Raw genomic sequence first — 25292 nt, 5'->3', positions numbered from 1 at the left:
CGCCCTCTGTGTCATATTTCTGTAGGTCGATCGAAATTGTATGTTTAGAGAAGCACACAAGCCAGACTATTTTACATGCTTATGCTGCTGGTTTTATCTCTTGTCATTTGCATACAGATAATTATAATTTGAGTTGATATAACATATTGATAACTGCACAGTGATAGAGAGTATCCAATTTATTTTATTTTAGCATTATATTCATTTATTTGACAGAGACAGTTAAGAGGGAACACAAGCAGGGGAAGTGGGAGAGGGAGAAGCAGGCTTCCCACCCAGCTCCAATGCAGCAGGGTTCAGTCCCAGGACCTTAGGATCATGACCTGAGCCAAAGACAGAGGCTCAACGACTAAGCCACCCAGGTGCCCCCAGAGTAACCATTTTAAAGGTAAACCTCTTGGATCTGATTCATTTTTTTTTAAGATTTTTATTTATTTATTTGACAGAGATCACAAGTAGGCAGAGAGGGAGGCAGAGAGAGGAGGAAGAAGGCTCCCCACTTGAGCAGAGAACCTGATGCAGGGCTCGATCCCAGGACCCTGAAATCATGACCTGAGCCTAAGGCAGAGGCTTTAACCCACTGAGCCACCCAGGCGCCCTGGATCTGACTCTTTCGAGACAAGACCAGCGTCTGGACACACATTCAGTCCCAAGTATAAGATAAGAACCCCACTGAGTTGCTGATCTGAACTGAGTATGAGGGCAAGAAATACAGGGTTGCGGTACCTGCCTGAGTGATAGCAACTTGAGTTTTTACCACAAATGTGCTGGATCTCCCTGCCTCCATTGTGTTGCTGATACAGCTGTGCAGCCTCTGTTTCCAGCTGCCTCTGACATCTGTTAGAGGCAGAGCTATTTCCTCCAGACTTTTTACTTTGGATAAGACTTGGCCAGATTCAATTTCATCTTCCATATTGGGACGTCTGGGGTAGGGTGGCAGCTAAACCACGTACCTTTTCCCCCACTGTCACCAGTTTGCTCCTGTCCTCTCCAGCTTCTCTTTTCCTAGGACAGCACTGGCTGGAGGCTGCTGTTGTTCTGCTGTTATGCTGTTATGGAGGGCATGACCCAGAGCACACGGAATCTTCCCTGTGTATCTTCCGCCTTTCCCCTTGCCTCTTCTCTCCCCTTGCTGCCTCTTTGAATGCACTAAAACCCAGCATTCCCACACACCAGCCTCTCTGTGGACCGCAGCCTTTCATGTGCCTCCACCCGAAACTTCCCCAGGCTCCTCTTAGCCCCCGATCCCCTATGCCCAAGACAAGACTTCCTCACAGAAACCTCTTTGGCTAAGTTGTGCCCCCATCCTATGTTATCATGACAGCCTGGGGCAGAGTGTATTTTCTGATGGTGAACACAGTAATATCTTCCATTACACATGCTCTTGTTACAATATAATCTTACTGCTGCTTCCATCCCAATGACGGTGGCAGTTTGTCTCTTCCCTTGAACGTGTGCAGATCTTTGAGATTGTCTTGACCAAATTCAGTAGGACAGAAGCGATGCTGTGGTACTTCCCAGGCCGATCATCAAAATGCTGCGCACATCTGCCTTTTTCTCTGGGAATGCTTTCTCTTTCAACCAAGCCGTCATATTGTGAGGGAACTCAAACTAACCAATATGGAGAGACAATAGGCAGAAGAAATGTGCATCTGTTCCGGCCCACAGTTCAGCAGAGGTCCCAGCTGATGACTGGTATCAGCCACTAGCTAGTTGAGTGATGATTCCAGCCTCTACCCATCAAGCACCCTTAGCCTTTGAGTCTTCCTAGCTGACTTCCCAGACATTGCAGGCCAGAAACAAGCCAGTGCGCTGGAATCACAGAATCTCGGAGGATCTAAAAATGATTATTTGGGGTGCCTGGGTGGCACAGTCAGTTCAGCATCCAACTCTTGGTTTTTGGCTCAGGTCATGATCTCAGGATCAGGAGATCGATCCCCACATCAGACTCTGTGCTCAGTGCAGCGTCTGCTTGAGATTCTCCTTCTGCCCCTCCCGGTTGTGCTCGCTCGCTCTCTCTCTTTGTGTGTGTCTCTCCAAGAAAGGAAGGAAGGAAAAGAAAGGGAGAGGGGAAAAAGAGAGAAAGAAAATGATTGTTTTGTACTACTGCACATTTTATTGTTGTTTTTTTTTTTTTTTTACTATTAGTAACTGAAACAGTCTTTTTCTTTTCTACTTCTGTACTTTCGGTGTATTTTATGTGTCTACTGTCTGATTTTCATGTTAGACTATACGCTCCTTGAGAGCTGGTTCTGTGTCTGCTGTGCTCCTTGCTGTATCTTACGTGGCACAAAGAAGGCAGTGGGTGCCTTTGCAATAACTAGTGAATTAATGAATAGGAGGTTTGTGTTTTCTCTTCTTTTAATGTGGGTAGACGTGCATGTTGGTGTCTGTATTTGCAAGCAGGCATCCAGGTGTTTCTGCATCCAGGGTAGCTTCTGGTCTGCAGCTCTGTGCTTACCGGGCTGATCCCTTCCTCCCCAGGAATCTTCTTCTCTCCACCCACCCCCCCCGACCCTGACTATCCACTGGTGTGAGATCTACTTGACTGGTTCTGTCACATTTGTTACTTGCAAGTGGTGCCTCTAAGGAAAGGTGAAGAAATAGGAGGCCGGGAGTTCCAAAAACATACTTGACCCATTTTATAATTTTGTCAATGACAATCTTGAGAGAATAAATACAACCCTTAGGTAGTCTGGTATTTTGTCCTTCACAGCCGTTCACGGGTGGTGTGGAAGGCAAGGTTAACAGCTGTTACTGTGCCATTATGGAAAAACTTCAGGCTGCCCTCTAGTGGGAAGTAGTACATTAAAGTACTATATTATACTCCAAGGCAACCTTGAACACGGAAGGAAGAAACAAGAGTGTAGGGATCAGTCCTGTCTGGTCATTTTTTTGTCCTGTAATCGGGGCCTACAGCATTATCTGGCAGGTAGTAGGAGTTCAGCTAATATTTACTGAGCAAAGTAAACAACGTGCACTGTTTGGGAGTACTAGCACATTTCTTTGGATCTTACTATGTAGCCGACATTAAGCCAAGTGCTGTAGATGATATAAATCAGGGCCAGGTAGTTAATATTTGAGGCATAGAGGCCATATGGTCTCTGTCACTACTCAACTCTACTGTTGTGGTAGGAAAGCAGCCACAGACATACATAATCTAATGAGCATGACTCTGTTCCAGTGAAACTTTATTTATAGCAATAGGTGACCTGTTTGCAGGTCATAGTTTGCTGATCCCAATATAAATAATAATATAAATACTAAAAACGGATTTTTCTAGTCAGGTTCACCAATAATCTCCTATTGCCAAATCCACTGGATCCTTTAAAAATGTTTTTTGAGGGGCACCTGGGTAGCTCAGTGGGGTAAGGCCTCTGCCTGTGGCTCAGGTCATGATCCCAGGGTCCTGGGATCAAGCCCCGCATCGGGTTCTCTGCTTGGCAGGGAGTCTGCTTCTCCCTCTCTCTCGCTGCCTGCTTCTCTGCCAACTTGTGATCTCTCACTGTCAAATAAATTAAAATCTTTAAAAAATAAAGTAAAATAAAATAAAAATGTTTTTTGGGGTGCCTGGGTCGCTCAGTGGGTTAGGCCTCCGCCTTTGGCTCAGGTCATGATCTCAGGGTCCTGGAATCGAACCCTGTATCAGGCTCTCTGCTCAGCGGGGAGCCTGCTTCCCTCTTCCTCTCTGCCTACTTGTGATCTCTGTCAAATAAATAAATGAATCTTTAAAAAGTGTTTTTTAATATGAAGTATTTCAAACTTCAAAAATATACAGAGGATAATATAAGGAATATTTCCTTTATCACCAAATGTTTTATTTTGCCATGTTTCAGATCTTTAAAAATAAAAATTCAGGGGTGCCTGGGTGGCTCAGTCAGTTAAGCATCTGCCTTTGGCCCAGGTCATGATCTCAGGGTCCTGGGATGGAGCCCCACATAGGGCTTTCTGCTCAGGAGGGAGTCAGCTTTTCCCTCTCCCTTTAGCCCCTCCCCCACCCCGTGAATGCTCTCTCTCATGCTTATGTGCACACTCTCTTATGCACATCCACACACTCTCTCTCCAAATCTTTAAAAAACAATAAAATAAAAATATATTAAAGATACACTTAAAGTTCCTTTGTGTATGCCACCTGAATGCCATTTCTAGGTGTGAACATGATGTTGAAGTTGTGTGTTTTCTTCCTGTGCATACAATTATTATCTTAATATATGTGGGGTATCCATATTAGGAATATTATTATTTAGTATCCTTTAACTTTGCATGTATCATTATGTCACTTTGCTTTTTCACTTAACGTTGTTTTTGACATTTATCCATATGCTATGTGTACAACATTGAATTATTTTTAATAAGTGTTTTTTGCACACAAAGGACACAAGGATTGTCTATGTTTCCTTCCTAAGTTTTATATTTTTACCCTTTATTTAGTTCTCTGATCCATTTTTTTTTTAAGTAATCTCTGAGCCCCAACATGGGGCTCAAACCCATGACCCCGAGACCAAGAGTCACATGCTCTACCAACTGAGCCAACCAGGCACCCCTTTCTGGTCCATTTCAGATTAATTGTTTGTGTACTGTGTGAGGTAGGGGCTGAGAGTAATTTTCTTCCATACGGATATCTAGTGTGGGCACTTCATAATGTGTTCACAAATTCTTTGACACACTGATCTTCGAAAGATAGAAACTAATTCTTCTTAGGTGTGGGATGTACTTAATGACTTGATTTTAATGAATGGAATGTGATAGAAGTGATGGTGTGTGGCCCAAAATTAAGGCATAAAAGTCATTTTGGTTTTTCTCTTGCTCTCTCTCCTTGGATTCCTCACCCTGCAGGAAGCCAGATGCCGTATGCTGAGGACAATTAACAAACCTTATGGAGAGGGCCATGTGGTGAAGAACCAAGGCCTTTTGCCAATGGCTGGCAAGGAACTGGGGCTTTCTCTGAACGCTAAGCAAGTGAGCTATCTTGAAAGCAAATCTTACAGCGCTCATTGGGCCTCCATATGACTATAGCCCTCACTGATGCCCTGACTGCCTCCTCATGAGAGCGTCAGAGCCAGAGCCACCCAGGTAAGCCACTCTCAAGTTCCTGACTCACAGAAACTATAAGATAAATGTTGATTTAAGCCACTAAATTATGGAATAATTTGTTCTGCAGTGATAGAGAACTAATACATCCCGTGTTCCAGCATCTTCCTCATTGAATTACAGCAGTGCCAATGTAGAACATCAGCCAGCAACATATATGTTAGTCTTTTTTTCTGGATTCTCTACTCTCATCCCGTAAACTATATGTCTGTTTATGCAAATAGCATACTGTCTTCACTGCTGTAACTTTTTCCGTAGTCTTCAAGTCGTGTAGCGTAAGTCTTCCAAATTTGTTATTGTTATTTCTTTTGTCAAAATTGATTTGGCTATTCTGGGTTCTTTTGCATAACCATATATATTTTAAATTAGTCAATTTCTACAAGAAAAAAAAAGCCGACTGGGGTTTTCTTTGTTTTTTTTTTTTTTAATATAATTTTAAAATTTTATTTATTTGACAGAGAGAGAGATCACAAGTAGGCAGAAAGACAGGCAGAGAGAGAGAGAGAGAGCATGGTTATATACCATGCTGAGCAGAGAGCCCGATGTGGGGCTCTATCCCAGGACCCTGAGATCATGATGTGAGCCGAAGGCAGAGGCTTTAACCCACTGAGCGACCCAGGCGCCCCTCAACTGGGGTTTTCATTGGTACTGAACCAAATCTATAGCTCAATGTGAGGATAATGGTTATCTTAACAACATTGAGTCTTCCAATCCATGAACATGTATCTCTCCATTTATTTAGGTTTTCTTGAATTTCTCTCAAAAACGTTTTGCAGATTTGTGTAATGAATGTTTTAGTGTAGAAGTTTTGCATGCATTGTGTTAAATTTTAAATATTTCATGTTTTATGCTATTATAATTGGTATTGTGTTTTTAAGTATAAATTGTTCATTGTTGCTGCAATTGATTTTTCTGTACTGATCCCATCTGTTTCATGCACTCTTGCTCAGTTCACTCATCAGCTCTAGCAATTCTTCTGTAAATTGCATCAGATTGTCTCCGAACACAAATCACGTGATCTGTAAATAAGAAACGTTTTTACTTCTTTCTTTCCAATTTCTATGTTATTTCATTCTTTTTCTTGCCTTGAGTGTCCTGGTAATGTTGAATAGAACTAATGAGAATGGATATCCTTACCTTGTCCTAGTCTTTCCTCATTAAGTATGTACGTATATGTGGTGATAATATTGAAGATCTATTCTCCTAACAAACCTCAGGTATACAACATAGTATTGTTGATTATTGTCATCATGATGCATATTATATCCACAGAACTTACTCGTTTATAGCTGAAAATTTGTACTCTGTACCCTTTGACTAACATATCTCCATTTCCCTCACCACCCCCAGGCCCTGGCAACTGCCATCCTACTCTATTTCTATGAGTTTGATTTTTTTAGATTCCACGTGTAAGTGAGGACATACAGTATTTGTCTCTGACTTATTTCACTTAGCATAATTCCCTCAGGGTCTGTCCATGTTGTTACAAAAAGCAGAATTTCCTTCCTTTTAGGGCTGAATAATATTCCATTCTGTGTACATACTGAATTGTCTACATGCAGTCTCCCATAGATGGACACTTAGGTTATTTCCATGTCTTACTTATTGGGAATAATGCTGTGATGAACATGGAGACACAGGTCTTGGTTCAAGATCATGATTTCATTTTCTTTGAATATATACTCAGAAGTGAGGTTACTGGATATATGGTAGTTATATACATATATATTTTTTGAGGAACTGCCAAACTTTTTTCCACAGCCATATTTGTGGGTTCCAGATTCTCCACATCCTCACCAACACTTACTTTTCTTTTTAAACTTATTATTATGGTCATCCTAATAGTTATGAAATGACACCTCAGTGCTTTTGGTTTACATTTCTCTAATGATTAATGACACTGATGTCATGTCCTTGTTGGCCATTTGTATATCTTTGAGAAATAGTTATATGAGTCCTTTGCCTATTTTTAAATTATTTTTTAAAAAGATTTTATTTATTTGACAGAGATCACAAGTAGGCAGAGAGGCAGGCAGAGGTGGGGCTGAGCAGGGAGCCTGATGTGGGGCTCAATCCCAGGACTCTGGGATCATGACCTGAGCTGAAGGCAGAGGCTTTAACCCACTGAGCCACCCAGGCACCCCCTTTGCCTATTTGTTAATTGCACTATTCCTCTTTTTGTTGTTGAGTTGTAGAGACTTGCTGTATATTCTGGATATTAAACTCTGATCAGATATCTGATCCCATTCTGTGGATTGTCTTTGCACATTCTTTTTTTTTTTTTTTTAAGATTTTACTTATTTATTTGACACAGAGAGAGAGAGAGAGATATCACAAGCAGGCAGAGAGGCAGGCAGAGAGAGGAGGAAGCAGGCTTCCTGCATGACCCAAGCTGAAGGCAGAGGCTCAACCCACTGAGCCACCCAGGCGCCCCTGTCTTTGCACATTCTTAATAATCACCTTTGATGCACAAATATTTTAATTTTGTTGAAGCCCAGTTTAGTTTTTTTTTTAAAGATTATTTTAGAGAGAGTGTGTGTGTATGAAAGAGAGAGAGAGAAACTGGGGGAAGGGGAAGAGGGAGAATCTCAAGCAGACTCCCCACTAAGTATGAAGCGTGATGTGGGGCTTGATATCACAACCCTGAGATCATGACCTGAGCAAAAACCAAAAGTCGGATGCTTAACCAGCCGAGCCATCCAGGTGCCCTTAGTTTTTCTTTTGTTGTTAATGCTTTTGATATGAAATCCAAGGTCATCAAGATCTACCCCTGTGTTTTCTTTTAGAAATTTTATGGTCTTAACTTTAATATTTAGGTTAACTAATTCTTCTTCAGTATTGTTTTTGCATATTCGGAATGCTTCCAATTCTGTATGAATTTGAGGATTGACTTTTCTATTTCTGAAAAAAAAAGAAAAAGAAAAGGCTGTTGAAATTCTGGTAGGTATTGCTTTGAATTTACAGATTGCTTTGCGTAGTATTGTTGTCTTAACAGTAGTAAGTCTTCTAATTAACAGGGGGTGTCTTTCTATTTGTTTAGGTCTTCTTTAATTTCTTTCAGCAGTATTTTGTAGTTTTTAGTGTACACATCTTTGGTTAAATTTATTCCTAGGTATTATAGTATCTTAGAGTCTACTGTAAATGGAATTGCTTACTTTCTTTTTGGATTATTTACTGCTGATATATACAAACACAATTTAACACAATTGATTTTGTGAGTTGCTCTTAAACCCTGCAACTTTGTTGAGGGTTCTAGCTCTAGTGGCTTCCTTATGAATTCCTTGGGATTTTCTGTGTAGGATAATGTCATCTACAAATAGAGATGATGTTACTTCTTCCTTTGGAATTTGAATGTATTTTATTTCTTTTTCTTGTCTGGTATCTCTGTCTAGAACTTCTAGATCAGTGTTGAGTAGCAGTGGCTAAAGACGTGCATCCTTTTCTTGTTCTTGATCTTACAAGTACATTTTCAGTCTTTCACCACTGAATATGCTATTAAACATGGAGATTTCATAAATACCTTTTATCACAGTGAGGAATTTTCTATTTTTGCTTTTCTGAGAGTTCTTACCACTACAGGATTTTGGATTTGTCAGACGTCTTTTCTGCACTAATTGAGATGCGTATGTGTTTTTCCTTTGTTCGATTAATGTGATGTATTACAGTGATTTTCATATATTGAACCAGCCTTACATCCTTAGGATAAATACCATTTGGTCATGGTATATAAGGTCTTTTTTATATGCCAGATTTGGTTTGCTGGTATTTTGTTCAGGATTTTTGCATCTATCTTCATAAAGGATATTGGTCTATAGTTTTATGATGTCTTTATCTGGTTTTGTTATCTGCTCTCATAGATTGACTTACAATGTGTTCCTTCCTTCCTTTTCTATTTTTTGGAAGAATTGGAGAATAGTAGGTGCCAGTGAAGCCATCTGGTTCTCATATTTATTTTTTGAGAGGTTTTTGATTATTGATTCAGCCTTTTTACTTTTTTAAAAAATAGTTTATTTACTTATTTAGAGAGAGCATGCAAAGGGTAGGAGGGACAGAGCGAGAAAGAGAGAAAAAAATTGAAGCAGACTCCACCTTGAGAGTGCAGCCTTATGCAGGGCTCAGTCTCACAACCCAGAGATCATCACCTGAGCTGAAACCAAAGTTCAGATGCTTAACCAGCTGAGCCAGCCAGGTGTGCCATCCTTTTACTTGTTTTATAGGTCTATTGAGATTTCTATTCTAGTGAAATAAGTCAGAGAAAGACAGATCCATATGATTTTATTCATATGTGGAATTTAAAAAACAAGATAGATGAACGTATAGAAGGGGGAGGGAAGAGGGAGAAACAAACCATAAGAAACTCTTAACAATAGAGAACAAACTGAGGTTGATCGAGGGAGGTAGTCGGGGGATGGGCTAGATGGGTGACGAGTGTTAAGGATTGACCATTCTATCTTGTTGTGTTGAGCACTGGGGGCTGTATGTAAGTGATGAAACACTGAATTTTACACCTGAAACCAATATTGCACTGTAATGTTAACTAACTAGAATTTAAATTAAAAAATCAAAGATTTTGAGTCCATCTTCAGTTGGTTTAATTTGCATATTGCTAGGAATTTGTCCATTTCATTTAGATTATCTCATTTGTTGGTGTATTCACGGTATTCTCTTATAAGCCTTTTTTTATCTCTCTAAGGTTGGTTGTAGTGTCCCCACTTCCATTTCTGGTTTTAGTTATTCATGTCTTCTTTTTTTTTTTTTTTTTGTCAGTTTATCTATAGGTTTGCCCATTTTGTTGATATTTCCAAAGGACCAACTTTTTGGTTTTATTGATTTTCTATTGTTTTCTACTCTGTATATCATTAATCTTCATTCCAATCATTATTATTTCCTTTCTTCTGCTAGCTTTGTATACAGTTTGCTCTTTTTTCCTACTTTCCCCTGGTATAAAATTATTGATTTGAGATCTTCCCACATTTTAAATGCAGGCATTTACAACTATACATTTCTTTCTGAGCACTGCCCTGACAGCATCCCATACATTTAATTATGTTATCTTTTCATTTGATTATCTATTTTTTAATTTTCCTTGTGATTTCTTAAACTTTTTTTTTTTTTTAAGATTTTATTTATTTATCTGACAGAGGGAGACCGAGCAGGCAGAGTGGCAGGCAAAGAGAGAGAGAGGAGGAAGCAGGCTCCCCACCAAGCAGAGAGCCTGATGTGGGACTCGATCCCAGGACCCTGAGATCATGACCTGAGCCGAAGGCAGAGGCTTAACCCACTGAGCCACCCAGGCGCCCCCCTTGTGATTTCTTATTTGAACAACTGTTTAAGAGTGTTGTTTAATTTCCACATACTTGTGATTTTTTTTTCAGTTTTTCTTCCTTTTTTTTTTTTTTTAAGATTTTATTTATTTATTTGACAGTGAGAGAGGGAACATAATCAGGGAGGGAGAGGGAGAAGCAGGATTCCCATGGAGCAGGGGCCCTGTGATCATGACCTGAGCCAAAGGCAGACACTTGACTGAGCCACCCAGGTGCCCTCAGTTTTCCTTCTTTTACTGATTTCTATCTTTATATTCTTTTGTGGTCGGAGAGGATGCATGGTATGATCTCAGTCTTTTAGGTGTAGGTGGTTTACAGTCTTGTTCAGGTGCTCTAGTTCCCTGCTGAGCTTCTGTACAGATAGTCTGTCCATTTAAAGTAGTAGATTGAAGTCTATCTGTTAGGGCAGAACTGTCCGTTTCGCCCTTCAGCTCTTGCTTCATATAATTTGGGGCACTGTTCTTTTTGTTGCATATATGTTTATAATTGTCATATATTCTGATAAAATTGGCCTTTAAATCAATAGAGAATGTCTCTGTCTCATAGTTTTTAAAAATTTTTTTAAAGATTTTATTTATTTGAGGGAGGTGTGTGAAGGGGATGGGTTAACCTGGTTATAAGTACTAAGGAGGGCACATATTGCATGGAGCACTGGGTGTTATTTGCAAACAATAAATCATGGAACACTATCAAAAATGAATGATGTACTGTATGGTGACTTACATAATAAAAAAAAAAGATTGTATTTCTTTGAGAGAGAGCAGGAGTGCACTAGCAGAGGGGGGTGGGGTGGAGAGGAAGAGGCAGACTCCCTGCTGAGTAGGAAGCTTGACATGGGGCTCAATCCCAGAAACCTGAGATGATGACCTGAGCCAAAGGCAGAGGCTTAACCCATACTGAGCCACCCAGGCGCCCCAACATCTAGGTTCTTTTCATAGTTTGACCATTGTGGACATTGCTGCTGTGGACATTTGGGTGCATGTACCCCTTCGGATCACTACATTTTTATCTTCAGGGTAAGTACCCAGTAGTGCAATTGCTGGGTCATAGGATAGCTCTTATTTTCAACTTTTAGAGGAACCTCCATACTGTTTTCCAGAGTGGCTGCACCAGCTTGCATCCCCACCAACTGTGTGGGAGGGTTCCCCTTTTTCCGCATCCTTGCCAATATCTTTTGTTTCCTGACTTGTTAATTTTAGCCATTCTGACTGGTGTGAGCTGGCATCTCATTTTGGTTTTGATTTGTATATCCCTGATGCTGGGTGATGTTGAGCACTTTTTCATGTGTCTATTGGCCATCTGGGTGTCTTCTTTGCAGAAATGTCTGTTCATGTCTTCTGCCCATTTCTTGATTGGATTATTTGTTCTTTGGGTGCTGAGATTGGTTAAGTTCTTTATTTCGGATACTAGCCCTTTATCTGTCATTTGCAAATATCTTCCATTCTGTCAGTTGTCTTTGGTTTTGTTGATTGTTTCTTTTGCTGTGCAAAAGCTTTTGATCTTGATGAAGTCCCAATAGTTCATTTGTGCCCTTGCTTCCCTTGTCTTTGATGTTTCTAGGAAGAAGTTGCTGCGGCTGAGGTCGAAAAGGTTGTTGCCTGTGTTCTCCTCAAGGATTTTGATGAATTCCTGTCTCACATTGAGGTCTTTCATCCATTTTGAATCTGTTTTTGTGTGTGGTATAAGGAAATGGTCCAGTTTCATTCTTTTTTTTTTTTTTTTAAAGATTTTTATTTATTTATTTGACAGAGAGAGATCACAAGTAGGCAGAGAGGCAGGCAGAGAGAGAGGAGGAAGCAGGCTCCCTGCTGAGCAGAGAGCCCGATGCGGGACTCGATCTCAGGACCCTGAGATCATGACCTGAGCCAAAGGCAGCGGCTTAACCCACTGAGCCACCCAGGCGCCCGGTCCAGTTTCATTCTTCTGCATGTGGCTGTCCACTTTTCCCAACACTATTTGAAGAGACTTTTTTCTGTTGGACATTCTTTTCCTGCTTTGTCGAAGATTAGTTGACCATAGAGCTGAGTGTCCATTTCTGGGCTCTCTATTCTGTTCCATTTATCTGGTGTCTGTTTTTGTGCCAGTACCATACCATCTTGATGACTACAGCTTTGTAATAGAGCTTGAAGTCTGTCAACTTTGGTTTGCTTTTTCAACATTTCTCTGACTATTTGTGGTCTTTTCTGGTTCCGTATAAATTTTAGGATTATTTGTTCCATTTCTTCAAAAAAATTTGGTGGTATTTTGATAGGGATTGCATTGAAAGTGTAGATTGCTTTTGGTCGTATAAACATTTTCACAGTATTTATTCTTCCAGTCCATGAGCATGGGATGTTTTTCCATTTATTTGTGTCTTTCTCAGTTTCTTTCATGAGTACTCTATAGTTTTCTGAGTACAGATTCTTTGCCTCTTTGGTTAGGTTTATTCCTAGGGATCTTATGGTTTTGGGTGCAACTGAAAATGGGATCGAGGTTGGATTTTTTTTGGATTCCACATATAATATCATGCAATATTTGTCTTTCTCTGACTTATCTCCCTTAGTGTAATGCCCTCACGGCCCATCCATGTTGTCTTAAATGGCAGGATTTCCATTTCTGACGACTGAGTAGTATTCCATGCATGCACATACCACATCTTTTTTAATCCGTCCATCCGCGGGTGGGCACTTAGGTTGTTTCCACATCTTGGCTGTTGTAAATAATGCTGTAGTAAACATGGGAGTGCAGATATCTTTCATCACTTTATTTTTTTTTAAGATTTTACTTATCTGTCAGAGAGAGAGAGGGAGCACAAGCACACAGAGTGGCAGGCAGAGGCAGAGAAAGAAGTAGGCTCCCTGCTGAGCAAGGAGTCCGATGTGGGACTCAATCCCATGACCCTGGGATCATAACCTGAGCTGAAGACAGCTGCCCAACTGACTGAGCCACCCAGGCATCCCTCTTTCAGCACTTTACCTACAGTATCTCACTGACTTCTGGCTTCCATGGTTTGAGATGACAAATCAGTTGCTAGTCTTATTGAGGATCCTTTTACTTAACAAGTTTCCTCTGACTTGCTGCTTTCAAGACTCTTTCTTTATACAGTTTGATTATAAATGTGTGCATTGGTGTGCATGTCTTTGAGCTTATTTTATTTAGAGATTTTTGACTTCTTGTATGTGCCAATTCATACCTTTCACCAAATTTGGAAAGTTCTGACCATTAGTTTTTCAAATATTCTTTCTTTCTCTCTCTCTCCTCTGAGACACCCATAATGCACATGTTGGTCTTGTTGTTGTTGTACTACGGTTCTCTTGGCCTCTGTTCATTTTTTTTTTTAAGATTTTATTTATTTATTGGACAGAGAGAAAGATCACAAGTAGGCAGAGAGGCAAGCAGAGAGAGAGGAGGAAGCAGGCTCCCTGCTGAGCAGAGAGCCCGATGTGGGGCTCGATCCCAGCACCCTGGGATCATGACCTGAGCCGAAGGCAGAGGCTTAACCCACTGGGCCACCCAGGCGCCCCGCCTCTGTTCATTTTTCTCTCTCAATCTTTTTTCTTTCTGCTCTTCAGACTGGATAATTTCAGTCAAGTTTGGTGATTCTTCTGCCTGCTCAAATATGCTCTTGAAGCCATCTAATGAATGTTTTATTTCAGTTAGTGTACTTTTTAGCTCCAGAATTTCTCTTTGGTTCCTTTTTGTAATTTATCTCTTTATCAGTATCCTCATTTTGCTCCTACCTCATTTCCCTTTAGTTTTTGAGCATATTTAACACTGTTCTTTTAAAAATTTTTGATAAGTCTAAGGTCTGGGCATCCTTAGGGATGATCTCTGCCCATTTATTTTTGTTACTTTGAGTCAACCATACTGCTCTGTTTCTTTGCATGGTTTGTGATTGTCATTGACATATCCCTGGACATTTGTCTATTGTTATAACTCTGGAAATCTGATATCCTCTGCCCTGCTGTTTGTTGTTGATGTTGTTTGTGTTTTTTAATTAAGTTATTGAAGGTTGTAATAGTCTACTTGTTTTGTGACTTTTCCAAACTATTTTTGTAGACTAAATGATTGTCATGTGTGGTCACTGAAGTCTCCGTCATGTTGGCTTGTGTTCAGCTAATGGTTTGGTAGAGAAGTCCTTGAATACCAGGAGCTAAATATAGAATTAAAAAAGCACACTTCTCCTATCCTTTTAGATTGCCTCCATGTTGTAGCATTTGAAAACAAAGAAACAAACAAACCACTTATCCAGGCCTCTACTGATCCTAGGGATCAGACCAAGGTGAAAACTTAGGGTCCTGTCAGATATATTCTGAGGACACACCTCTAAATTCTCTCTTATACATGGGTAATTACAAATGCCCTGATTTGCCAAAGAAACTCACCAGCTTTCCCTCCCATCCTTTAGGCAGTCTGTATTAGTCTGTTAGAGGGTTGACATAACAAAATACCACAGACTTAAACATAGACAGCTTAAACATAGAAATTAATTTTTCACAGTTCTTAGATGCTGAAAGTTCAAGATCAATGTGTTGGTAAGGGCCGGCTTCTCCTGAGTCCTTTCTTTTTGGTTGCAGATGTCCATCTTCTTGCTGTGTTCTCACATGGCCTTTCTTTGTACACAAACCTCCCTGGGGTCTCTACTTCTTCTCCTTCTTCTCTCTTTTTTTTTTTTTTTTTTAAGATTTATTTATTTACTTTAGAGAGGGGGAGAGGGAAGGGCAGAACAAGAGAATCCTCAAGCAGACTCCCCATTGAGTTGGTAGCCTGACACAGGACTCAGTCCCCAGACCCTGAGATCATGCCCTGAGCCAAAACCAAGAGAAGGACCCTTAACCAACTGAGCAACCTCTACTTCTTATAAGGACATTAGTCATATTCGATTAGGGCTCCACACATGACCTCATTGAAGTTTAACTACCTTTTTAAAGAACCTATCTCTGGGGTGCCTGGGTGGCTCAGTTAGTTAAGCCTCTGCCTTCAGCTCAGGTCATGATCCCAGAGTCCTGGGATTGAGCCCCACATCAGGCTCCCTGCTCAGCAGGGAGGCTTCTCCCTCTCCCATTCCTCCTGTTTGTGCTCACTCTCTCTCTTGTCAGGCAAATAAATAAACTCTTTAAAATTAAAAAAAAAAACAACAACCCATCTCCAAATACAGTTACATTGAGCATTGGGTTTCAGCATAGATATTTTAGAGGAAAAAATTTCAGTCTATAACAGTGGTTCATTGTGTGTCTGACTGTAAACTTTTCCCCAATGCATCTGTGGTGGTTTATTTTACTTGCAGTGTTTTCAAGCAATGCCCATTGCTTTTCTAGCCTGAGTGAGTTCCACGTTTGCAAAATAGAGATGAGGTCCCGCATCATTCCCTCAGGTGGCCCCCATACAGAGCAGATACACATAGTAATTTGCAAAAAAGATCTAGTGTGTTCTGTGTAGAACCAGCGACCAGGTTCCCACACTGGGAATGTAGGTTTCTGTCTTCAAGATTGCTGCCAAGATGGAGAGTATGTGAGAGAAGAACAAGTAAAAAACAAACAAACAAAAACCCACAAAGCTTTCCACCACTTTAAAATTGCTGTTTTCAGGGCACCTGGGTGGCTCAGTTGGTTAAGTGGCTACCTTCGGCTCAGGTCATGATCCCAGGATCCTGGGATCGAGCCCATCAGGCTCCCTGCTCAGCAGAGAGCCTGCTTCTCCCTCTCCCTCTTCCTGCTGCTCTGCCTACTTTTGGTCTCTTTCCCTCTCTCTAATAAATAAATAAAACTTTAAAAAACGTAAAATAAAATAAAATTGCTATTTTCTTGATTCAGCATTTGCTTGGTTGATGTAAACCTCTGATGGTTTTCCAGAGTTCTGATGAAGTTGGTTCTGATAATTACTACTTTGTTTGTTTGTTTTTTGTTTTGTTTTGTATCTATTGGGAGGATGGGAACTTGAAGCTGCCTACTCTTATGTTTTGCTTAGGTCACTCAGTTACGTCTTAAAGAGATTTAAATAATGAGGAGGAAAGGTCATAAATACCTACCTATACAGCTACCATTTCCAGTGCTCTGTATTCCTTCCGTTATGTAGATCCAGGTTTCTATCTGAGATCATATTCCTTCTGCCTGAAGGGCATCTTTTAACATTTCTTTTACTTTTAGTTTGGTAGTGATGAATTCTTTTAGCTTTTATATGTCTGAAGACTTCCTTATCTCCCCTTTTTAAAACAGTTTCACTAGGTATATCATTCTAGATTTGCAGTTTTTTCTCTCAGTACTCTAAAGGTGTTACTCTGCTGTCTTCTCCTTTGCATTGTTTCCAAGAAGATATTTTGTATTATCCTTATCTTTTTTCCCTCTATAAGTAACCTTTTTTCTCTAGCTGTCTTTAGGGTCTTATCTGTATCACTCGTTTTGAACAGTTTGGTTATTTGGGGCTACCTCACATACCCAGTCCTAAACTGTTCTCTTTGTACCTTCTTTGTCTTCTCCCTCCTATTCATAACCTCTCCAGCCCTATTTTCTCCTCTAACTAGGGACCGATTTCTTCTCCCTATCCTCTGCAGTAGCTTGTCAACCATGCTGTTCCATTCAGCTCCATTCTAGAATGTGCAGTTGTGTAGTGGTGGTGGGGGCAGCTTCCCGTCCCAGCAATTAGACCGTTTGTATTGCCAGTGTCGATCTCCTCATGACATGGCCACTCTTCGTTAAGATGTTAATACGGTTTCTGTCTCTTCTTCCACACTGAGTTGTATTACCAAGCCCTAGTTCTAGTTCTGTTTCTTGTACTTAAGATTGAGCTTCAGATATAACAATGTGTATTTTTTATCATGTTTGGGAAGTTTGAGGCCACTGTATCGTCTTATTTTTTTCCAATCTCTATCTTTTTGAACATAGAGAATAAAATGATTTTTATTGTCCTCTGTTAATTTTAACATGTGTTCTGCGTCGGTTTTGATTGATTACTCTCCTCCCAATGAGCTATTTCCCTGCTTGTCTATGGCCTGGTGACCTTTGTTTGGATGCCAGACACTGAATTTTACCTTACTGAGTGCTGGTCATTTTTTTAGTCTTGTACGTTCTCTTGAACTTTGTTTGGGATGTAGGTAAGATTGTTGGAAACAGTTTGATCCTTTCAGGTTTTGCTTTTATGATCTGTAAGGTAGGTCCAGAGCACTACTCAGTATGACACTGATTATTTCCCACAACTGAGGCAGCACCTTCCTGAGTATTAGTTTTTACAGTCTGATTGGTGAGAATAAACATGATTCTTGACCGTTTATTAGTGCCAGATCCTGTTTCTTTCAATACTTTTGGATGGTTTTTTCTTGGCATTTACAGTTTCCCTGTAAACATACACCCATGAGTACTGTGCTAACTAGTCAAGAGAAACCTCTGTTGGTCTCTGAGAATTCTTCACAGTTTTCTCTCTGGTATTCTGTATTTTAAACTCTAGCTGTTTTGATCTCCCCAAACTCTTAGCCCTATATTTCAAGCTAGGAATTACACTGGGCTCTTCCTCTGTTCCTTTCCTTTCTGTAACACTGCCTAGAAACTCGACAGAAAGCTGTGATGATCATAGGGCTCAGGCTGTTTGTCAATTCAGTGAACATTGTCCTTTGTTGTCTAACCTGTAGTCTTGGAAACCACTGTTTGATATATTGTTTGGTTTTTGTTGTTCTAGGTCAGGGGGTAAATCTGTTGTTCCATTATCTTCTGGAGTAAAAGCCTCTCTTTGACACATTATATATTCATTGTAATTCATTTCAAAACTTTTTCTAAGGTCACTTGAGATTTGCTATCTGACTTTTGGATTAATTAAATTGCGTTGTTTAATTATCAAGTGTTTGGAGATTCTCCTTTTATTTCTGTTACTGATTTTCTGGTTTAATTCCATTATGCTCAGAGAATACACTTTGCTTTATATCAATTCTTTTACATTTATTAAGACTTCTCTTACAATCCAGGGTATAGTCACTATCAAACACCTTTACACATAAGTTTTCTATTTCTATCTCACCATACCCTTTCTCATGGCAGACCTGTACTTCACATGTCCCACTTCCTGCCTTCCATATCACAAATATAATAACCTTACAGTAGTATAATTACTTACCCTCCCCACAACCCAGCTTCTGGTGGTTATAATTACGTCTTTTCCTTCTATATTTTTTACATCTACTTATACAATGTGTCTTTATTTTTACTTCAAACAATCAATTTTTATATCATGAAAAAAGTCTTTTACCCACTTGTTTACCATGATGGTCTTCATTCCTTCATGTAGTTCCACATCTCTATCTGGTCTTAGCTCCCTTTGGTCTAAAGGGCAGCCCTGGGGTGCCTGGGTGACTCAGTGGGTTAAAGCTTCTGCCTTTGGCTCAGGTCATGATCTCAGGGTCCTGGGATCGAGTCCCGCATCAGGCTCTCTGCTCGGCGGGAAGTCTGCTTCCCCTCTCTCTCTACCAACTTCTCTGCCTACTTGTGATCTCTCTCTCTCTCTGTCAAATAAATAAAATCTTAAAAAAAAATAAAGGGCATGACTTTAACATTCCTTGTAGTACAGTTCTGTCAGTGATGAGTTCTCTTAGATTTTATTTATCAGGAGATGTCTTTATTTTACTCTCATTTTTGAAGGATTTTCTGCTAAACACAGAATTCTGGGATGACAAGGTTCCCCCTCCCCACCCCAGCACTTAAAAATGTTTTCATCATCCTCTAGCCTACCTTGTTTCTGATTAGAAGCTGCAGTTATTGTTTTAGGTGCTTTGCAGTTTGTTCAGCTTCATGCATCTTTAAACTGTAATTTTTCATCACATTCATGCAATTCAGACATTTTAAAAATACATCTTTCTGCCCCATCTCACTTCTCCTTGTGAGTGTCCAGTTGCATGCATGGAAGACTGTTTGATATTGCTGCAAATCCTGGAGGGTCTGTTCATTATGAGATCATTTCTGCTGATCTGTCTTTCAGGGCACTGGCTCTGTTTTTCTCTCTCCAATCTGCTAGTAAGCTTACCTAGTAAAAATTTTCAATTTTTTTAGTTTTAGTATTTGTTAGTTTCTTCCTTATAATTGCCATTTCTGGGCAGATTCCTTATCTCTGGGCAGATTCCTTATCTCTTTACTTCTTAAGACTATGCTTTCCTTTACTTCAACTATGGATCCCATTGTTTGTTTTCTTGTAGGCCTAAAGGGCTTTTTTTTTTTTTTTAAGATTTTATTTATTCATTTGAGAGAGAGACAGTGAGAGAGAGAGCATGAGCGAGGAGAAGGTCAGAGGAAGAAGCAGACTCCCCATGGAGCTGGGAGCCCGATGCGGGACTCGATCCCGGAACTCCGGGATCATGACCTGAGCCAAAGGCAGTCGTCGAACCAACTGAGCCACCCAGGCGTCCCCTAAAGGGCTTTTTATTGAATATTGTACATTGTGAACAATAGTCTGGAGTCTCTTGTTTCTCCTTGAGGCATATGGGTTCTTGTTCTAGCAGGCAGTATAATTACTGGCTAAGGACCTTACACTTGTTTATACTTGGTTTTTTGTCTTGTCTTTACACATCAGCGAAGAGCCTAGAGTGTTTCCCAAGCCCCACTAACTTGGTGATACTCAGCCTTCAAACTTGTTTCCTGTGGATCTTGTCATGGTTTGATATTAGAATTTATTAAGGCAGACCTAGAATAGGCCTTACTCTAGACTGTGGTCCTTACCTCACGTTTTAACCTTTTTGCTGTTCCAAGTGGAGCCCAAGGATGTTAAAGATGCACTTTTTGGGGCACCTGGGTGGCTCAGTGGGTTAAAGCCTCTGCCTTCAGCTCAGGTCATGATCGCAGGGTCCTGGGATCAAGCCCCGCATCAGGCTCTCTGCTCAGCAGGGAGCCTGCTTCCCCCCTCCCTCTCTGCCTACTTGTGATCTCTTGTCTATCAAATAAATAAATAAAATCTTTTAAAAAAAAAAAAAAGATGCACTTTTTGAGATCTCTCCATTTTGGTAGGGCCATAACTCTTACCCCAGGAATGTTCTAACTCTAATATCTCTGTTCTAATCTTAACCCATTTAGTACTTTGCTTTCTAGTAAGCCTCAGGGAGCCTCTCTGTGCATATACTGCCTGGCTGCATTATTCAGAGTTCTCCGGAGAAACAGAACCAATAGGATGGATACACACACACACAATCAGGAATTGATTCATGGAATACGGAGGCTGAGAAGTCCCAAGATCTGTAGTCGACAAGCTGGGGACCCAGGAGAGCCAATGGTATAGTTTCAGTCCAAGGCCAAAGGACTAAGAAGCAAAAGAGCCGATAGTATGAGTTAGTTCCAAGTTCAAGTCTGAAAGGAGAGAGAAGATAGATGTCCCAGCTAGAAGCCAGGCAGAGAGAATTCTTACCCAGGACTTTTGTTCTATTCAGGCCTTCAGCAGATTGGTTGAGGCGTACCTTCTTTACTTATTAGTTTACCAATTCAAATGTTAATCTCATCCAGAAATACTCTCATAGACATACCCCAAAATAATCTTTAACCAAGTATCCGGGCACGCTGAGGCTCAGTCAAGTTGAGACATAAAATGAATCATCATGCCAGCCTTCAACCACAGAATTTTAGGGGATTCACACACAGACCTCTGCACCTCCCTGTGGCATGACACCTTCCTTTCCACTGCTTTGCCCAGTGGTTTCCAGTGGTTTCATCTATCAAGTCTAGTTTTGCCTCCTCAGCCCTGTAGGATCTCCCTGCTCTGCTCATACTCTAGCTGTCTGCACTACACTTGGGAAATTGTCTCTGCTTAGAGGAACTCGGTGATTTTCGGCGCTTGCTTTATGAGTTTCCTCTCAGGGATCAGTCTTGCACTTCCTGTTGTCTGAAAGTAGTTGCTTCATAAATTTTGTCCATTTTCTTAGTTGTTCATGGCGGGAGAACTAGCCTGGAATCACTTAATTATGGCTGGGAAGGTGGTTAATTTTCAGTTGCTTTTATAGTATTTCATTATATAAATTATGCCACTGTTCCTCCATTCTTGGTTGGTAGACATTAGACATTTAGGTGTGTTCAAATTGTCAATAATACAAATGATGCTGCAATGATGGTCTTTGTACCCAAAAATGGAATTGCAAGGTTATAAGGTACCTATTTCTTCAGTCTTATTAGATATTGTCATGTTGCTTTCCAAATTGTAGTTTTACATATCTACAAACAGCACAGCATTCCATTTGTTCCACATCCTTCCAAAATTTAATCTTGTTGAACTATTAAATTTTTCTACTTCTGCAAAGGGAATGCAAAATGGTTTCTTGTTACTTCAGTAAAGATTTCCTAGATTACTGAAGTATTTACAGATATACATGTACATATGTATTATTATTGGCCATTTGGGTTTCCTATTCAGTAAATTACATTTTTATATCACTTGTCCTTTTTTTACAGTTGAGTCTTTTTGTAGTGATTCTTAGGAGTTCCTTATAAATTCTAGTTCCTTGGTTTTTAAATGAGTTATATGAGGTTTTTTTGGTTTGCATTAGTTGTTTCTTAGCAGTCTTAGCTTGTCTTTTAGCATCTATGTTCTTTTCCCATACAGAAGTGTTAAATTTTAATGCAGTCATATTTATATTTTACTAAATGATTGGCAGGTTTGTGTGTCCATTTCTTCAACCTCTAAACAGTGGGGTGTCCTGAGGCTCAAGTCTCACCTCTCCATCTGTATTAATTCCCAAGTAATCTTAGTCTCATGGCATGTGTACACTGATGGCTTTTATGTCTGGCTCTTCCTCTGAATATCAGTAATATATGATAATTTGCTGAGCTAGATACTTTCTTCTTCCTTATCCAGATTCCTTGAATGGGAATTTTGCACTCACTGCCTCTACTTCCTGGTTTTCCATTCACAATTTAACTCACTGGAGTGTGGCTCTTGTCCAGCTCTTCAACTGCTACTGCAGAGATCTATTCCTAAGTAACACAGCCCATCCCATTTTCTTTTCAAATGAAGTCTTTCATGAAATCAAACAGAGAGAAGCAAAATTACACTTGCAATGGGTTGGGGAGAACTACCTGCCTTTCTCATCTCTTTAGGTTCCTCTAGAGGCCTCTGTACTGAGCCGTGCCTATCTTTCTAACCTCTGTATTCCCTCAAACCTCCTAATCTCCAGCCAGACTCCTTTCCATCTCTGTGCTTCTGCACAGTGCCTTGATTTTAGCCCAGTTCTTGTTGGCTCAAGAAACCTCCAAGCCTGTCTTCTCCTTTATCATTCCCTCTCTTTTCTGTTCCTCTGTTATCATGCTGGCCACAGTGACTAGCTTTCTGCTTACACATCTTTCTTCTCCACTAGAGATCAGAGACCCTGTCTTTTCATGTCTGTTGGCAGTGGAGTGAATGAATGGCCTAGGAAGCTGAGCTAGATCAAAATCTGAATTGGGAGACCTCCAAGACTTTTTTTTAGATGGTTTTATTAAGATAAAATTCACAGACCATAGAATTCACAGGGTTGTGCAACCCCACCATAATCTAATTCTAAGACATTTTTTGTCCCCCCACAAAGAAAACCCTACCCTTTAGCAGTCATTCTCCATTTTCCCACCCCCAACATGCTCCCCAGCCCTTGTCAACCACCCATCTACTTTCCCAGACCATATTTAACATCGTTAAATTGATCACAAATCCTCAAAATCTACCCGATTCTGAACCATGATGTGAAATTTGGTAGGTAACTGTCCCACTTAACCAATTTGTACGGAAGGAAATCAAACTTAGCTTGCAGCTTCAGGCTTGATCCGCAGTCTGACACTACTAGCCTGCTTGATCCGGAGTTTATTAGAATCAGATCCACATTTAACAAGGGTGGCTGGTCTGGGCTGGCCTGGCTTTTCTCTGTTGCTGTGCGTGTAAACCCCCTTTGGCCGAAACAGGGCAGCTGAAAAACTCACCACCTCTGGTAGCAGTCGTGAAAAAGGTGCCGGGTAACCACCCCTTCCGGGGAGTTCTGCCCTCTAGAAAACAACAGGGATCGAGCATTACGTGAGCGGTCTCTTTCGAGAGCTTTTATTTTTAACGCGACTCTTCTACCGGGTCACCTCGGGGTGGGTGCCGCTCGGTGGGCGCGCAGAAGCCCCCGGAAGACTACCTCGCAGCTTCTGGAGGCCGCAGTTGCAGAGCGGGGTCCGGTCTAGCGCGTTGCCAGGCAGCTGCGGCGTTGCCCGGGGCGGCCGCGCGTACGAGTCGCCTGCGCAGTGACGCAACCGGCGCGCGGTGACGCGGCGCGCGGCGCGGTGCACGCTGGGATATTTAAGTCTTCTCCGCGGCGCGGAGCCGCGATGTCTCCGGCGGCAGCGGCGGCTGGCGGAGGCGAGCGGCGGCGGCCGATAGCAAGCGTCAGGGACGGCCGGGGCCGGGGCGGGGGCTGCGGGGGCCGGGGCGGGGCGGCGCTCCTCGGCCTGTCGCTGTTCGGCCTCGTGCTGTACCTGGTGCCGGCGGCGGCGGCGCTGGCCTGGCTGGCGGTGGGGACCACCGCGGCCTGGTGGGGACTGAGCCGCGAGCCCCGCGGTTCGCGCGCCCTCTCCTCGCTCGTTCGGAACGCGCGGCGCCAGCGGACCCTGCACGCCTCGCCTCCAGCCAAGTCAGCGGTGAACGGAAACCTCCTAGAGCCGCGGACCCTGCTCGAAGGACCCGACCCCGCCGAACTGCTCCTCATGGGCAGTTACCTGGGCAAGCCCGGCCCCCCGCAGCCTGCCCCCGCCCCGGAGGCCAGGGACCTGCTGGAGAGGCCTGGCCGCCGCCGCACTCCCGCCCGCGCCGCGCCGCCCGCGCACTCGGCCCATCGTGTGCATCACGTTCACCCCTCTCCCCCCACTCCTCTTCTTCGATCCTCTAGGAGGCCTTCCCACCGGTAAGATCCGCTCAACTTCCCCACACCCTCCGTTCTCTCGACCGGCTTTGAATGGAGAGCTTGACTTTTAAATCCGATTTTCTCTTTCATCAAGTCAAAAGTGGATTCTGTGTCGCTTTGTCCTCTTGAAACTCCTTGCTGTGTGTCAACCGTCCGCTGCCTTGGAATAAGATGTGATGCCAGAGCTCTTCCCTTTTTTACAGTTTTTAAAACTGAATTTTAATATAGCCTTTCGAAAAACACTTGATAAGCTACTAAAATGTCCCTACTTCTGGTGAAAATACCTCGATCTTTCTAGAGTAGTTATAATAGTGTGTTTTGCTGTATTTTTTCTTTGAACCAATAAGAGCAATTAGGTCAGTTAGCCGAGCTCAAAGAGGTGTTCCCAGAAGACCCCTCTTTAATAAAACTTGATTGATAAAGATCCAATTAAAAGGGCATTTACATTTTGTCCCAATAGCTGACCATTACAAGAGAATATAAAACTTTGGTGAAAATATTAGATTATCGATTAGTACATTTAGTTGAAAGATGAACTTAGGTGTCAAAATGTTTGACTTTCGGTGTTTATTACTTGTGACTCAGCATAAAAGATTGAAAAGATCTACGAATCCTTGAAGAGTCCCTCCTTGCATGTCCTAACACACACTTATCTTTCACTGCACCTTTTTTTTTTTTTTCCCTCGTGTGGGCAAGGTTTTCAACTTTCCTCTCAATTGTTGAAGTCCATTGTACGGACAGCTGCTGAGCAGCTGCCACTTTCCATCCTTAGATGGAATGGGGGAGCGTTGCCATAAAAATGCTGTGTTTTTTTGTGGCTCAAAAAGCAGTTTAAAGGGGCGCCTGGATGGCTCAGTGGATTAAGGGTTAAGCTTCTGCCTTTGGCTCAGGTCATGATCTCAGGGTCTGGGGATTGAGCCCCACATCAGCCTCTGCTCAGCAGGGAGCCTGCTCCCCCTCCCCTCTCTGCCTGCCCCTCTGCCTACTTGTGATCACTCTTTCTCTCAGATAAATAAATAAAATCTTTAAAAAAAAAA

The 25292-nt window shown here is 41.6% G+C and overlaps 1 protein-coding gene across 3 annotated transcripts in view; it reads left to right on the top strand.

The window, feature by feature from the left end:
• The window catches only part of POM121C (POM121 transmembrane nucleoporin C), a 58451-nt gene that overhangs the window by 6000 nt on the left and 27159 nt on the right, over positions 1–25292 (top strand). For 2 of the 3 annotated variants that reach the window (XM_004761650.3, XM_004761649.3), the window contains exon 2: positions 4837–5073. In XM_004761650.3, the coding sequence (XP_004761707.1) occupies positions 5045–5073 (29 nt within the window). In that variant the 5' untranslated portion in view covers positions 4837–5044. Of the gene's footprint in view, positions 1–4836; positions 5074–23648; positions 24256–25292 lie in introns of those variants that run through there. The other variant, XM_004761648.3, reaches the window with a different exon arrangement.

Source organism: Mustela putorius, unplaced genomic scaffold (assembly GCF_011764305.1).
Source record: "Mustela putorius furo isolate JIRA1106 unplaced genomic scaffold, ASM1176430v1.1 tig00000139_pilon_pilon_pilon, whole genome shotgun sequence".
Taxonomy (NCBI): Eukaryota; Metazoa; Chordata; class Mammalia; order Carnivora; family Mustelidae; genus Mustela; species Mustela putorius.
The sequence above is the reverse complement of the archived record's forward strand: the minus strand, read 5'-3'. Positions and strand labels throughout refer to the sequence as shown.